This window comes from Laccaria bicolor, genomic scaffold, assembly GCF_000143565.1.
Source record: "Laccaria bicolor S238N-H82 LACBIscaffold_15 genomic scaffold, whole genome shotgun sequence".
Taxonomy (NCBI): domain Eukaryota; kingdom Fungi; phylum Basidiomycota; class Agaricomycetes; order Agaricales; family Hydnangiaceae; genus Laccaria; species Laccaria bicolor.
In genome coordinates, this window is record NW_001889886.1 from 441,148 (window position 1) to 458,537 (window position 17,390).

General features: G+C 48.0%; 1 protein-coding gene across 1 annotated transcript; it reads left to right on the plus strand.

Moving 5' to 3' along the window:
• Positions 1-1,026: 1,026 nt before the first annotated feature.
• On the plus strand, positions 1,027-16,579 carry HTR16203 (histone H3). Its single transcript, XM_001882041.1, has 8 exons — positions 1,027-1,090; positions 1,176-1,200; positions 1,259-1,311; positions 1,423-1,572; positions 1,703-1,811; positions 1,903-1,912; positions 1,972-2,202; positions 16,563-16,579. The coding sequence occupies exons 1-7, from the start codon at positions 1,076-1,078 to the stop codon at positions 2,021-2,023; spliced, it is 414 nt and encodes a 137-aa protein (XP_001882076.1). The 5' UTR covers positions 1,027-1,075; the 3' UTR covers positions 2,024-2,202; positions 16,563-16,579.
• Positions 16,580-17,390: the final 811 nt, after the last annotated feature.

The window sequence follows — 17,390 nt, forward strand, 5'->3', positions numbered from 1 at the left end:
AATTGTGACACGCCTATAAAACGCGTTAGAAAAAAATGTCAGCTGATACAGGGCACTTCAGGTGAAGCGAGCTCTGGCGTTGACTTGGAGATGGCCGTGTCCACACGCGCCCAACCTCTGAGCTACTGAGAACTCCCTCCAACTCCAGACTGCGAATGATTGACATATCTATCAGATTGTTTTGCGAATCCCAACCGTCATTTGCGACGCACTCCAGAATTATCCCAAGAGAAATAGCAACCGTCCACCTGAAGAATCTTGGACACGGATAATCGAACCCACAAGTCGATGAAAGCGCTGTAACCAGGTTTCAAACTTGGCGACAGCATTGCGATTGTAGACGTTACGAGGCCGCACAGCGTGGAAGTCCCGAGATCTGGCAGAGAAAACCCCCAAAAAGGAGAGGGCACACAAATCACCCCTGAGCATGGACTTAAATGAACCCGCTCGATACGCGTAGAGCATACGCTGTGGCCTGAAGCGTAACGATTAGTGAAATGGTATTCGTGCGGAGATCAAGTGCTTACGTAGGCTCTGAATCACATAGTGATGCCTTCGAGGACAAAAACATCCCAGCCATTCTGATTTAGTAGGGAGGCTTGGATCGGGACGATATCAGCTCGTTGACTCAATTTCTGCTCTGGAAAGAACTTGGAGAAGTGAGTTGGTGAAGGCTGAGAAAGCCACTCGGCATTTGCCGGAAGCCACGACAACACCAAATCATCTCCCAAATACCACCCTTCGACTTGCCGCTTTTTTCACCACCTTCCAGCACTTATTCCAGCTCCATTCCACCTCTAGAATGTTTTTACATGAATACCAACCATATCCGCGGAAGAATCAGGCAAAATGGCGCACAGGAGGGCGGTAAATAAAGAAAGAAAAACTGGAGCAATCTTCCGAGGCCAAATCGCTCAGATTCGGAATCACTTGGGGCTCAGGTGGCTCGTGCGGCGTGAGAACTTGTGGCTCATTGTGAGGGGCTCTTTGAAAATCGTCTTTCTTCCTTTCCTCCTCCTCCTCTTCCTCTCCCTCACACCACCACAACCACTCGAATATCGCATCAAGCTCACCAATGGCCCGTACCAAGGTAAGATCGCTTCCTCGCTGTCTCTCTCGACGTCCACCTTGCTCACTGACATGCTTCTCTTTCTCGTCGTCGTTGGCGCTGACAGCAAACAGCCCGCAAGTCCACCGGAGGTTAGTGTCTCACTTTCCGTTTTTGACCATCAACTCATCAGGACCTCTCGCTCCACAGGCAAAGCCCCGCGCAAGCAACTCGCAACAAAGGCCGCTAGGAAGACAGCACAGGTAGGTATCGTTGTCACCGTGCTCGTCGTCGTCGGTGGCGGTGGCGATAGCGCTGCCGTCGTCGCCGAATGTCTTTGTAACATACACTAAGTATGACTCCCTACCTTACAGACTGCCACTGGTGGTGTCAAGAAACCCCACAGGTTCCGCCCTGGAACCGTCGCTCTCCGTGAAATCAGGCGTTACCAGAAGTCCACTGAGCTGCTTATCAGGAAGCTTCCCTTCCAGAGGCTCGTTCGTGAGATCGCTCAGGATTTCAAGGTATGATTCGTCCTCACCCTCCCTCCTGAACACACTACTGGTCTGCGCTGCGCAGCACCAACGTGTCGCTCCATCGTCGTCGCAGTTGATCGGCTTCATAACTAATTCATAATTCTGTTTCCGTTGATAGACCGACCTGCGGTTCCAGTCTTCCGCTGTGATGGCCCTTCAAGAAGCCGCCGAGGCGTACCTCGTCTCTTTGTTCGAGGACACCAACTTGGCTGCCATCCACGCCAAACGTACGTTCTTCCCCGACGTCCCTCTCTCTCCCTCTCTCCGCTGCTCGTCTCATGACGCTGACTGACTCACCCCTCTCGGTTCCGCTAATAGGTGTTACCATGTGCGTCACCTCTCTCCACATGCTTGCTCTGCCTTTGACTAATTTAATTAACTTTTTAGTCAACCCAAGGACCTCGCACTCGCCCGCCGTCTCCGTGGGGAGAGATCTTAAATGCCCATTCCCGATCGAAGGCCTCACCCTTAAAGTATGCTCAGGTGTAGAGCCTTTCAGCGTGGCATTCATTCATTATAGTGGTCGTTTTCTTTTGGCCCCCACGCGTTATGGACGTATTTATTCCGTGAAAGGCGTTGTATTTTCTTGTATATGTAATAATACATAAGTGTTACGTTATGCCCTGCTGCCTTGATTCTTGTCCTGTGAGCACGTTCAGCACTTGAGTCATTCTGAGGTTAAAGATGATGCGGATGATGGTCATTCTTCCCCAATTCTTTGTCGGCCGACTAGCTCAGTTGGTTAGAGCGTCGTGCTAATAACGCGAAGGTCTTGGGTTCGATCCCCACGTTGGCCATTGCCGGGATACATTGTTCATATCATCTCGATGTTCCAGCGACTCACTGTTTTGGCGAAAATTTGGGAGGTCTTCTAAACCAGAATGTTCCGTATTCCGAGAGTCCGAACTGCCGCCGATCCGCCAGTCCGCCTGTCCAGAGTTCGCACGACACCTACCTCTGCCAAACGCGGTCACGGCCCTCTTCAACACCTGCCCGCTCGACGCTGTTGAGCAACTGTATCAACCACAGACGGTTACGACGTTTAGTTCAGGTGTCGGCTCAGTCATTGCTTACGATGGCGCTGACGTCTCTTCGCCTATTTTGGCCAGCCTATCGCAACTTCGGTGCTAAGTACGATGCCCACTGTAGCACAGGAAGGCCATAGGTGAATGTCCTGTTGACATATAACAGGTGCTGATGTGTCCCTCAGCGTCCAAGGAGTCCAAGTGGGTAATACAGCCCAAGCCTAAAGCTCCCACCACATTGAGGCTGGATGTGGCCTCCCCTCACGGCTCCTCCCATTGACAAACGGCCTCCTCCCATCGATAAATGGTCCCCCTCTCCCTCCCTCCCTCGACAAGTGGTGAACGGCCTCCTCCCTCGAAGAATGCCCCCCTCCCCCTCCTTCGACAAATGGCGGATGGCCTCCCTTGACGAACGGCACCCTCGATAAAAGGCGAATGGGCGAACAGCCTCCCCTTTCGATGAACGGCCCCCCTTCCCCTCTCGACAAATGCCGAACGGCCTCATCTTTCAACGAACGGTCCCCTCTCTCTCTCGACAAATGGTGAACGGCCCCCTTTCGACGAACTCAATGAACAGCCCTTTCCCTCCCTCAAAAACGGCCCCTGCCGTCGACAAATGGCAAAAGTTCTCATTTCTCGACGAACAGCCTCCTCCCTTGACAAACGGCCCTCTTTCTCGACAAACGGCCTCCCCCCCCTGAATGGGCTCCCTGTCTTTCTATTTTGTTGCCGTCCAGTGTGTTAGGTGGACTGGCTCACGTAAATACTACTGTCCTGGTTGTGCATAAGACAGGTGTACTGTAGATATTATGAATTTGAGCTAGTTATAGCCACCTTCGCAGCTAGCTACCCTGCAGTTGCGTCGTGCTCAGCCCAATTTCGTTTGTGAAATACTCATATGTTATGTGCACGTGATGATGCACAGGCGGATCGGCGGCAGTTCGGACTCTCGAAATACGGAACGTCCTCCTCTAAACGACTATGAGGTCACGGGACTATTCTAAATTGCAACAACATTCATGATTCAACCAACATTCAACTTCCCAGCCTCCCCAACAGCGTCGATGTTCTTATGATCCAAAGGATGTTAATTGTGCTTCCCTACATCTATATGGTCTCCTGGTGTTGGGGCTATGGCGGCGATGGCGCATTTCTCTGGCGACCTTACTACTTAGTATTGACACTTTCAATGCTTGGCGCCATGGCCAAGAACACCTGAACACAGAAGTGTTGTAGAAGGTTCTTTCTTTCAAGCTTCGACCTGCCTCGACCCCAATTACTTTTCGGCTTGGCTGAGGTACCTCGGCGCGGCCAAGACTATCTCTCCACTTGTCTTGCCAGTATTGCCAGCGCCCTTCCCTTGCCTCACTCAACGTGCACTAATCAAGTCGCCTAAATGTGGTGTCAGTCTGCTAGCTTTCTGCCTTTCTCACGTCGTCAGATCCGACCATGTCCATCCTGCTCGCTATTCTTTATTTCACTCGATTTTTTTTTCAAGTCTCGCCATTACCCATTTCCAGTGCATCCGACACGCTATTACCAACATGTGAACGTCTTTCCGAACGAGCGCTTTGGGATATCATCCAAAGCTGTCTCACCACGATATTTGCGTGCACCTGGGTTTCGATTCATCCTAACATCCCCGGCTCGGACAAGAAATGGTGGCAGCCAGTTCTGCGGAGGGCCGAGATCATGGCTTGGGCAATCATCGCTCCTGAACTAATAGTAAGCTGGGCGATGAGGCAACGGGTTGGAGCTCGAAAGTTACGAAAGCGATACGGTGGTGCGTATTTCACGACTAATCGTTTCGTTAGTTATCTATCGCTCAGATTTTTAGGTTTGGGATGGACGAAAACACATAGGCATTTTTTGCAGATGGTTGGATTCGTACTGATGGACGGGAATGAAAATCAAGGTGTCCTAACTCCGGAGATCTTCGCTTCATTGCTCAGCGAAGGCAGAATCGACTTCCCCACCATCACGGAGAAAGATATCCTAGACCGTAGCCAGGGCGATGGTCTTTCCAAGGGTATCGCAGTCGCTCAAACCACTTGGTTTGTCGCTCAGTGCCTCAGCCGAAAAGCGCAAGGCCTTGTCACCACCGAGTTGGAACTTGCGACTGTCGCCTTTGCTGTTCTCAACGGGATCATCTATTATCTTTGGTGGCATAAGCCTCAGGGCGTCAAGTGTCCTGTACCCGTTTATATATTGGCGGAAGACCACGATCCAATCATAATCCCTCCCTGGGTTCAAGGAACCCATCGCCAAAGGTACAATCCTAGCTCGATTCTTTTGTAAAGTCCTTCTGACAAGACACAGAAACGCCGTCCGACCCACATTCATCAGTCGAACTGAATAACCTTGCCACAGAAGGTGAGTCTCACCCTCTTGAGGGCTTACTATCTCAGCACGCCAACAATTGTTTATAGAGCCCCTTGGTCATGATGGTAGGTAACTTTCTTTGCCTCGCCTGATTTATTGAGCAAATATGCTTAAAATCTGGCAGCAAAACTCGGAGAACAGATGAAGCGAAGGCAGAATTCTCTACCACTGAGTGCGTTCCCACATACTTGACCCTTTTTTGTCTAGTAATATTTCAAAGTTCCACACGCAGTGGCAGACGACCACACTGCTCATGACTGGGAATCCCCTCAAAACGATGAGTCACGCGAAGCTCTGATTGCCTCTACTGTCAGGACAGAACCGTACAATATTCCGATTCTCGCATTTCTTGACAACAGAATTGCTAAGCCTGCTGTTCTGTTCATCTTTGCGATTGTGTCCAGGATAGACGACATGGTGAACCAGGACGAAGTGAACAAAGGATCAAGACACGTCCCTGCATTTTACGCCTTCCACAACCTCACAGTATTTATGGTGACTCTCCAAGTCGGTATTTTATTCGGGAGCATTCATTGCTTTGGTTGGAATCTCCCATTCCCATCCCGGGCAGAGCTCATTCTGTGCCGAGTTTTCTCCGTGATAATTGCCGTGGTTCCGTGGGTGTGGTTCGCACTCTCCTGGCTCAAAGAACTTGAAGCCGAGACCCGTTTCAAACTCTTCTGGGACGTTATGGAATATTTGGCTTATTTTTTAAATTCTGCTCTACATCATCGCACGCATCGGTCTCCTCATCGGATCGTTCACCGCGCTGAGGGCCCTTCCGCTTGGAGCTTTTGCCAAGGTCCAGTGGGCCTCATTTTTACCTCACATCTGACCATCATAGAATATGTCGAAACTATATTTGTTGTAACTTACTGCATACTCACAGGCCACAAACTTGGAAGTGCTTTGGGCCTTCAAATTTTGAGTTGGTTTTACTTATGCAGCATATGAATAACTTTCTTGAAAAATAGGCAATGATTCTCCTCCAATTATCTCTCGTGCTTGTGGTGGTGGACCCATTGATGAAACTAAACTTTAATGGAAAGAGGTGCACCGGCCGACTAGTTGAGCTGGTTAGAGCATCGTGCAAGGCGAAAGTGGGTTCGATCCCCACGTTGGCCATGGTGGTAAAAATGCATCCTTTTACACAACTTATCACAGGGTCGATGGCGTAGTTGGTTATCGCATCTGTCTAACACTAAAGTTGCACAGAAGGTCCTCAGTTCGAGCCTGGGTCGACTCAAAATTTTCTACATCGCATGACGTGAGATCTATGTCGAGTCATCTCATTTTTGCGGAAGACTTCGAGGTGGCATCTACGGTTAACGTTGGTGTCCCCGCGCCATCCTTCAATAAATTGAATAATTGGACTTGCAGTGTGACGTGATGAAAGTATCGCTTCCTTCTCCTCGGTCGGCCAACCTCGACTCAGAGGCTAAGTATCTGCTGGCAATGCATCAAGTTTTACACTAAAACCATTTACAGAAGCGAAATTTGCGAGGCCACAGCTTGCACTTCATATATCGTGAACCAAGGTACGACTTCACATATATCGAAGTTGTATCGAAGTCTATCTACGAGAGACTAAGCTTCAAGCACTTTCTCGCATGGACTGATGACCGGCCAGCCACGTTTCAGCCACAGCTTCAGCGCCCCCCCGCTTGTCCTTGGTCTTTAACAATGCAGTTGACTTTACTCGCCGTAGTAGGAAGGGGGAATAAGTTTGGTTATGCTTCATCTTGACCCACCCATCCCTGGAGACTGGCCTCGTTCTGCAAAGCAGCAAGTTACTCGGCTTGCTTTCGTCTTCGCGGTCTTCTGAGCAAGACATCCATCCAACCGGTACGTACGTCTACCTAATATCGCTTATCTTCTTTGTCTTACGCAGTGACTCGGCGCTGATAACAATCCTTTACATAAATGCACAGTTTCCTAGGATATCTTCTAGAGAGGGTCATCGCGTCAGTTTCTCGTACGAGTCGTACCATGAAGTCATTTCGAGCGCTCAGATAAAATGATGCAGACTTTGCTGTCGTAATATACCCATCGAGTCCTCTCACCTTGAGATCCAAGCTGGTTTCATCGCTCTTGAAAATCACGTCCCTGCCCCTCACCCTCCGAGTAATGGAATTCTCGGCAAATTTGGTTGGGTGACATCTATCAGAATCGTCCCTGCGGAAATCGTCGGGGAACTAATACTATTTTGCTCTCGTTTTCTTCTACTTACTTCCTTTGGTTTTCTATCTCCAGGCTGGGTTCTCTGAAACTTATACATGGTAAAATCACACTGCGCTTTTCTTTGATTAACATCTCCACAACATCTTCGCTTTTTTTATTCACGTGAGGACTCTACACTACTGCGCAGACCAGCATGGAGCTCTTGGATTCGATGCTGCGTCGACTCACCGATTCATTGTTTGCTGCGGGAAGAATTTGACGAACCCGACGGTGTGTCTGCTTGATATTCACTTCAAATTCACTTTAATTGCCTTTCCCCTTTTGGTCTAAGGTTTCGCCATTTTTGTGCAGAGAGATTGGGAAGCGTTAGGTGTGCTCAATAAAACGCCCCAGAGACGCATGGCCGCTTTGCTGTCAATGGCTTTCTCCAGCCGTGTTGTTGCTAGCTTTCTCCTACTGACTTTATCTCATGTTGTTTGAACATTCTAAAAATACCAGGTGCGCGTGTTACTTCCATATGTTCAGATTTTTCTTATTTACTTCTCTGTCTTCTTGATAAATATCTGACTTACCGCAGTGAAATATTGAGCTCGGTGCTTCCTCTTCTCGGACCTTGTTCTGGTCCGACGTCAGAGGGAATGAGTGAGTGGTACCTAGTGGTACTTGTGATAGCCTTGAGGCTCGATTCGGATCGATGCTCAGTGCTCCGCGCTTGTCGTAATGGAATTGGTCCAGCCAGTACTTACTTTTAAGTTTTCGGTACAAGTCGGCGCGTAGTCCTACCCCTCTCTGAACGTTCCGATCGCCGTCTTCGACCTAGGTGCATGTGCGCGCCCAAACGACTTTTGTTTTCTCGCCGTACCTTTCCTTGGCGTCTCTGTTCGTCTCCTCTTTCTTGATTGTGAAAACAAGGCACATAGACTCCTAAGTGGGATAAGGCTAGGCCCGATGATTGTTAGCCAATATCGCGTCTTCATAGGATTGAATTGCTTTCAGCGTGCTGAGGTCGTGGCTTTTGCAAAATTCAGCCCGGTTACGGGGTTCATCCTAGACCGGATGCGCAGTATTGGTCGATTACTCGCTTTCAAGATCTGGATGCACAGCTGATTGACTTCGCATATGGTATACATAGCGCTACTGAGGCGAGGTCTGTAGTTATGCACTTCTGGCACGAGCTGGAATTTATGGAGGGCCAATCAGGATTGCAATAAAAATAATCAGTCGGATCAACGATATTTTTGTGACAGGCTGGACTTGTTTTGGCAACCCAAATACCGCCAGTCACCAAGTTTGGACAAACAAACTGTCAGGTAACCTGCATGGTGAAACTTACTGCAGACAATTGCTCCAGGCTTCACAGCTTCATTTCTGAGCGCTGAGCGACGAATTCAGCGTTGTATTCAAAAAATATGTGTATCTCCAATCCTCGCAAAGCTGAATCGAATCCGATCTCCAAGGCAGGCGCCGATCAAGGAATCACGAATTTGATAACATCAAGGGTATCCGTTGGTAGCCTTTGGTTCCCATCGCACTATTTTTGGGTCGTTTAAAATGGCGGCGATGGTGCGACCTGAGCGACCTGAACTGTCACACAATTTCCCCTTGCTCTCATAGGCTCTCATCCAACCATTCATGAATCTATTCCTCCCCTCGTCAAATACCCTCTATTAGACACGACGACGCTCTTTCACGCTATGGCTCCTCAACACGACTACATTGCGGAACATATTAAAGGCTTCCCCGTCTCAAAAATATCTATTCTTTCTCCCTACAGTGGTCTCATACTCTCCATCGTCCTCATCGTTCTCTTTCTAATTCGATTCTACGTCCTCCAGAGCTTTCTCCTTGAGAGGCTCTATGGCGAAAAATACACCAACCTCGATGACACGAATCGACGTGGGTTCCTCAACCACCATATCGCAGGCGCCACGAAGGTGATCATATTCATCGTTGGAATATACCCTTTCGGCTCGGTCGCGTTTGGCCAAGCCCATTTCCATACACCCTTTGCTCCTGGGTCCCCTGTTACATTAGGGGACCTGCTGCTTGTTTGCGCCCAATTGCTAAGTGGCATGTTCATTTTTGAGCTAACCTACCGCGTCAAAATATCGCCAGTGTCGGTAGCTCACCATATTGGCAGCATCATTGTGGCTCAGGCTGCCATTGCGATCAGTATCAATGGGGACAGTGAGTCGAGCATCGAGTTTGTGCTTTGCACGGTCTGGGGTGCGTGGGATCCAGTATTCGCTTCTCCTCATTCCCATGATTGACTTTCGACATCCCTTCAGGTGCATTCGACATTGTTGCGGAGTTTCTGCCCCATTTGGCCCTAATTCTCTACCGTGTGTATCCCACGTCACACGTCTTCCTTTCGAATCTCTTCAAAATCGCTTGCGTAACCACTTTCGTCGGTACCATCTCAGAGACCATTCTGACGATGTACCTCTTTGGACAACTATGGAATCGTTGGCCGCTGTCCTTCAAGATCCTTACGCCCGTGTTGCACATCGCGTTTTCGGCAGCACAATTCCACGGGACGAGGATATTTTACTTTGTGTGGCAGAAGCAGGAGCATCTGTTACGGGAGAAGAGGGAATTGGAAAAGGTTGAGGGCGGGAATGTGGAGCATGATAGTGGAGAGGATGAGGAAGAGTCAGTGAATACGGACGTCCAGACAGAAACACTGAGGAATTAAGTCAACCATCCACATTCACGAACCTACACATACCATACTTATTCCCGTAGTACATATTTAGTAATGTCTTATGAGACACCATGGAACTTTGGGAACACAATCTACATTTTGTTTTGACTTGGAGGGTTATTTCGAAATTCGAAGATTGATCAGTACCTATGTAGATAAATTTATACTTAAACAAAGTCTGAAGGAGCGGGGACCCTCGGACACCTCCCTGTCTGCTTTGTCCTCCGTAGGTTGTGGGGGCTCAAGCTTGCGCTCAAGTTCGACATACGCCGAAAGGTACACCCGGCGGAAAGCGGAGCAGAAGCTTGAAGGATAGGTAGGCACCAATTGGTAGCTTTCAAACGTGTAAGTAATAAAATGGTAAGGCCGTTTTGTGAGCACTTGAGAGTCGTTTCAAACTAGTGCTGTTTGTCATTCGATGCAGCCGTCAATTGTCTAGTGTCATTTGACCTTTCGAATCTCAAGCTAGTTTATTGTGTCAATAGAGGTGGGCATTGCGCGCTGTATTTCATGCCCGAAGCGCACACAACGTTGGGCGTCGCTTCGGTCAGACTGGCCAGGAGCTCGGCTATGCAACATTTGGAGGCATTTGATAACCGGCGTTGAGAGCAAAGCAGGTTTGTGTAAGAGACTAGGCAAGCACAGACTTTACCAGATAGGTAATCGTAGTGGCCATCTTAAGCACTGCTAAAATTCTGTTAGAAAGATCTTTCAGCTAGTACTTATCTTCTTTCCTTTATTTTTAAATTTACGCTTTACTTAGGGCCGAACCAACCTGGGGGGCCGGTCGTGATATACCTCAAGCGAGCTCCAAAGAAAGCGTTTAGCCGCATCATTTCTTTGCCTCGGAAGAAAGAACCTTAGTGGAAGCTGATTAGTTGTGGTGTTTGGCAGAGGACACGGTTAGCACGCGTCGAGCACGCGTATTTTAAATTTCAGAACACGCGAATTAATCACGTGCTGGGTCTTGTTTCAATGATGTTTGGGACCAAACAAAAAAAAAGTGTTGGGAACATTCCACAGCCAAACTTTCCTCTCCAGGTCATCGTTCCTCTTCTGCATTTGCTCAACATCTCTGCGTTATAATGGTTCGTATTTTTGTAGTCTCCTCCCATGAGCATAAGCTAACCTCCATTTCTTAACCCTTTAGGCCTCTCAAGCAACATTCAAATCCATCAAGGCTCTGATTCCCCTCCTCGACCGTGTTCTCGTCCAGCGTTTCAAGCCAGAAACGGTGTGTAAGAGTGTTGTAGCAACTGCGGTTAACAATATTGACTTCTCTTTCGATTCCTAGAAAACTGCAGCCGGAATCTTCTTGCCCACGTCTGCCACGTCTAACCCCCTGCCAGAGGCAACCGTCATTGCGGTTGGCCCAGGAGCCCCAAACAAGGATGGCAAAGTCATCCCAACACAAGTGAAGGCCGGTGACCGTGTGCTGCTACCTGGATGGGGAGGAAACTCCATCAAGGTTGGGGAGGAGGTATGTTCAACCCATGTCTCGCGCTGGTTCATTCCATTTACTCTTTTCTCGGTTTGCAGGAGTACTTCCTCTTCAAAGACTCGGAGATTCTCGCCAAGATCAACGAGTGAGCTTTCGGACGACGCTTGGACGTGGCGATACTTTCGTCACTTCAAAAGTTATCCAACTATATCACACTAATTATTTTCTTGCTCTACCTTTGCATCATTTCATACACACATTGAAAAGCATCCCCACTCATCCAATACATTCGTTTCCATCAATCTTTTGGCACTTTGGATCGAGATTGAAGATCAAGCTTTTGAGCTAGCCAGAACATCCCGCAATGCGCGTCTTGCAAGAAAATATTGGGAGAGGCCCCAAGCAGCGCAAGAGTCCTTCCGTCGAATGGTCAGGTTGAGGTCGTCCCCCCTCTTCTACGTGATGGAGAAAATGCGGTGTTTAAGTCGAAACCCTACCTCTCACCGGCGTTAGCAAGCGTCGTCCCAAACGCACTTTTTGGACGTGAGTTTTACGCCTGGATGCTTGTTTCACTTCTCCAAAGACAAACCGTTACATTTTACATCGCCAATGAAGTTGACAACAGTAAGTATTGTTCGTGCCGACGAGTAGCAAGTTGGAAAAATAAAAATACTTAGGACTTGTAAAAAGGTACGAGTCTGCGTCAGCGGGTGATCGGCACACCGAAGGAACTCGATGACGTGTGATTCAGGTCAGGGTTGGCATGCGTCCTACATACCGTATTAATTTCGCATATTTCTAGAAGGCTTCTCCGTCGAATTTCCGCCCATCATTATGCGAGGTACCGCACAGCGCAAGCGTGGAGAGTTAAATAAAAAGGTCGACACCCTCCTTGCGAAATCTCATCACCAGTACCTACACACCACTTGTGGGCCAGCAAGACTCCAGCTGGATGCTTTTTTCGAACTAATACCCAGGACATCCAAACTTCACGATTAGGAATCGATGGACACTAGCAATGCGGGAGAGCTGGAAAGAACTCTGTCTGAAAAAGAGGACGTCAAATCAGATCCGTCTTCACGGCTGCCCACACCACCAGCGAGGAGCGTGTTCAGTTCTGTTCTTTTGGTCGGCACCATGACTTTGGCCATGATAGTTAATGTGGGTCATTCCCGGACCATTGTGAGGGTCATCTAGCTTACGCTTTTGATATCAGATTTCGGGAACCACGACCATATCCATAACCTTACCGACGATTGGGAGGGAACTCCACCTGCAAGAAAATGAGCTACAATGGCTAGTGTCCGCGTACCCTCTTAGTTCTGTAAGATCTCCTACCATGCTCTTGACGCCCTACTGACCGTCCCACATTAGGGTTGCCTGCTTCTTGTATTCGGTCGAGTTGCGGACCTCTATGGGAGGAAAAAAGTTTTTCTGTGTGGATCGCTTTTCCTCGCTATTTTTACTCTGGCATGTGCGTTTCAACATGGTTAGTGGCGTACGCTCTTAGACGGTCTGTCCTAGTTTCTGACAACTTATCTTCTCGCCGATAGATGTCATCAGTTTCGACATCATTCGTGGAATCCAGGGGATAGGCTCTGCAGCCATTGTACCCGCCTCAGTTCGTGCAACTAATTGAAGAGACATCTCTCACATAACTGAAGTACTCGTAGCTTGGAATCCTCGCTGACGCTTTCCCGCCATCTAGAGCACGGTCATTCGCGTTCGCTACCTTCGCAGCGGGCGCTCCCCTCGGAGGCGTCATTGGAACAACCGTAGGGGGCGTTCTCACACAGTACACTGCGTACATCCATTCTCCTGCGTCTTTCCAATTCTCCGCTCAATGTGAATAATCAATTGAACAGGCAAACGTGGCGTACCCCTTTCTACATGATGACAGGCCTCACTGTCCTCTGCTTCGTCGGCGGTTTAATCTCCATCGACCCAGACGTACCCTCATGTGAAGCCGACAAGCGCATTGACTGGCTGGGCGCTTTCTTAGTCACTGTGGGGTTGGTGCTCAATGTATTCGTCCTCAGCGAGGGTGAACTAGCACCGAAAAAATGGGCCACGCCATGTACGCATGCCTCAATTGCCATTTCTCCGTGGTTCGATCAACTTATGCGGTGTTTATACAGATATCATCGCACTCATCATATTAGGCGTTCTTCTCTTGGTATTGTTCCTCTTATGGGAACGATACCTTGAAAAGTTGCAAGATGACCCCAACGCGGTGCATTCAGCATTTACGCCTCCACCTTTGATGAAACCCTCGTTGTGGAAGCGCGGAGAGGGGAGGTTCGCTGCTATGATGATCATTGCGTTTGTCAACTGGGCTGCTTTTCTGTCTTGGATTTTCTGGGCTCAGGTATTTACTCCTCCTTCCGTCCATGTTGTCCCTGTTGACTTCACATAAGGCTGATTTGATTTCGTATAGCTATACTATCAAAACTACCTTTCTTTGTCCGTTATGCAATCTGTCGTCCGATTTCTCCCCATGGTAGTGTCTGGCATACTCTGCAACACTTTCGTAGGGATCATGGCTGCGCGCGTTCCCGTCATCTACCTCGCTGGTGAGCGTCCGTCGTCAGCCGCATTTCACATCTCATCCCGCAAATTCGCAGCTATTGGTACCGGGGCTACCTCCGGCGCCTGTCTTCTCTTCGCCTTAATTAACCCCCGTGCATCATACTGGGCCTTCTCGTTCCCAGCGTCGGTAATATCGGTGATGGGCGCTGACTTTGTTTTTTCCACCGGAACGTTATTTATAGCGAAAGTTTCGCTGCCTCATGAGCAGAGCGTTGCCGGTGCTTTGTTCTTGACCATGACTCAGGTACAGACAAATGATCTACGCTTAGCTCTTACTCATGTACTGTAGTTGGGCACAGCTCTGGGTGTGGCCACCACTACAGTCGTCTTCAATCGGGTCGACCTTCATAGACACGGAAGGGACGGGATTGTAAGCTACAAAGCTGCTCAGTGGACCTGTTTTGCGTTTGGGGTTCTTGGTACGTCGCTTCGAATTCACTCCCGCCGTTGTCTTGGTGCTGAGATATCTCCAAACCCAAGGGACTCTTCTGTCCATCCTATTTTTTAGAGGGGTAGGGGCTGCTGGGTTTCGCGAACCTATAGACAAACCAGAAACGCCAAACGCTGATGAAGAACGAACAATAACAAATAGTAGTCAGGACATAAAAATGAGAAGCAAAAAGGTGCCAAATTGAAATAGGTGAGTTGCGTCCTGTGATATTATTCACGCTGTGGATACTCAACGCGAACTCGCGTTGCCTGATATCAGAGTGTAATAGAATGGCGCCAATTTTCAGACGAAGCAAATAATTTGATGGACCCATTTCTACAACGTTGGAAGGCATTGCATGACTTCTGACCACTTTTTGCGACCGCCTCATCACACCTTGCTGAGAATTTAATCCAACTATATACTTCATCGTAACGTTGTCAGAGTTGTCATTGTCAGTAGTACGAATTCGACAATATTGCCGTGTGCCATGGACTGGCAACAACGGGGAACTAAGATCTCTTTCAACCACGCATTCTTACAAAATTGCAGCTCATGAAGGCGCTAATTGGCATTTTTGAGCAACTGTAATCTTTTTATTCATCCAGTGCTTGTCCTACATTTCTGTGAAACAAAAACACATCGTATTTGAGAGCGGAATCTGCGTATCCGCGCTCATAAATGCATCGAGTTGCTAAACATATGAATGGATTTTGAAAGGCGTTGAATATTGCGTCTACGTCTGGGTAATGGCAGTATAGGATGAAAATCTTCCAATGGAAGAGCATGAGAAGTGTGGCGCATAAAGAAGTATCATTTAATGGGAACAAAGTTAAGCGTCTGATCATGAGTGCGTCGCATGAGTTCAATCTGAGGAAAAAAAGAGGAAGACGCACAACATAAACGGTAAACCCGAAGGTGGCCGCAAAGTCACCTTCATCGCCAGTGAGGATCAATGTGTCTTTAATGAAGCGATCAATCAGAAAAGACATTGAAGTATAAATGCATTCGGCAAAGGCTTACCGCTAAGCAATCCGATATAAGTAGTCGGAAAGGAGTGGTCATTGTTAACCCATTGCGCAGAGAACGTTCCAGAAAAGACATCATACGTCCACTAGGACGCTGATCATTAGATTAGCTCTAGCACGCCGGTCTCGTTGGACATGACTTACAATTGCACTCTCGATTGCCTTTGACAGTTTAGTTGCGTCGTTGAAGGAATTGGCCATGCTGACGGCGGGTGAATTAGGTTGGCCTCGGTTTGTCCCAGAAACGCGTAGCTACGATTACACCAGTGTCAAGCAAAATCAAGTCAATCGCCATCAACTTACTTAGAGCTCCTACTTTGGAGGTCTGATGAGGTCGAAGACCATCCAACAATACCGCCAAAGTAGATGTGTGGTGAGGCGCCATTCTAACGAGAAGGCACAGGTAAGTTAATGGTATTTAGCAATCGTTGGTGTGAGAGATGCTTATAACGACGACAATATTGGACTGTCCATCCTCGATGTCACCCAAATTGACAGAAACAATCAAGCCGTGGTACTGATCGGTCGTCGCTCTTGCGTCGCTCTGAATTCTCCATCGCTGTTCAAAGTCTTGCTAACGTAACCGTAGTTGGGGCCAGTCCTTGTCTCTGTCAACTGGATGTATCCTTGGACTCTGAGAGGGTAATTAGTCGATTGTGTTTATAACGTTTCGACACGCGACGTACACCGTGTTACTGGGGTGTTTGATGGAACTGCCAGTGATCGAGGATTAGCTGCTCGAGAAATGAGTTCTGTTGGCGCCGAATGTAAGATAAAGGAAGCTTACTGGTACGGGAACGCGCGGGTGGGAGAGGAGGGAGACCAGCTGCGAGGCGCTCGGCGTTTGTCTTGTGGATCACAAAGGGGGGCGGGGTGTCTAATTTCGATATGAGACCGCTGTCGGGAGGATTGACCGGTTGGAATCCGTCGCGTTCGACGATGCTTGGAACCCTGGATGTCGCGACGATGGTACAGACTAAGCAGGGCCTAGTTCAAAACACAAAATTGAATGAATTCTTCTAAAGAGAAAGGATGAGGCTGACCGATTTCTCAGGCTGGCGGCTGCGGCTGCTTTAAAATACTGTTGGGCCCATGCGGTTCGAGTGGTCGTCAGTTGAATACGAGTTCTGTCGATGCAGGGTTGAAAAGAGTGGATTTCGACATTGTTTCGACAGGCGGCCAGGCCATGCCATCGCTGCAAAAAAAAAAAAAAAACAAGAGAAAATTGGTCCTTTGACTCAAACTTTGAGTCACAAGAATGTGGCCAACTCAGAGTTGACCAATTCTTAGGAGTTCCGCTGGGTGCATGGACGCGTGGGGTTGTAAACTGGTTATTAAAACACAAAGCTGTCATTATGTACTGTACGTAATCAGGAAGCTGGCCACTGATTTTCTGCAGCTACTTGTGCTACACGAAATATCAAAAAAATTATATCATTGCAAAGCTTGAGAATAGGTCAATTGAGTGAGAATATCTAAAAAATGAAAATTGTCCTTAAATCAACCCCATGAACGAATGATTCCTCATATTCAGGTGCCATAGCACTTTTACCGTGTTCACACGATGCTGCCTCAACATGGCCAGCTTTGCATGCGCAGAATTATAGGTCCTTGACCCAAATTTTTGTACAGTCAAAACTCAAGTAGAGTAAAGCAGCTAGTAGCCTTTTTTAACAATATTTTTGAATTGAGATTGGACTGGAACTTCAGTGTCATCAAGGGGTACATTCTTAAATAATAAATGTTGCCTCTGGAAAGTAATCATGGAGATCTTTTGCAGAAATCATTACCAACTCTAACCTTTTGAGGGAATAGTCATTAAATTCAATGCATCTTTTATACTCTATTTTTTTCTGATTTTTATTCCCCAATCTCCTGGCACTATCACCAGGACTTCCCAAAGTCCAACATTACTTGCACAGGAATGTTCGAAAGAAAAGGTCGGTCAAAACACACCCAAAAATTACGAAACTTCTCAATAATTATACACATATAGTTCTAAATAGCTACGCAAATTTTTGTTCTG

Coding starts and splice junctions, on each gene's coding strand:
- HTR16203 (XM_001882041.1), top strand. Junction 1,201..1,258: donor AGCCCGCAAGTCCACCGGAG/GTTAGTGTCTCA, acceptor CTCGCTCCACAG/GCAAAGCCCCGCGCAAGCAA. Junction 1,573..1,702: donor AGATCGCTCAGGATTTCAAG/GTATGATTCGTC, acceptor TTCCGTTGATAG/ACCGACCTGCGGTTCCAGTC.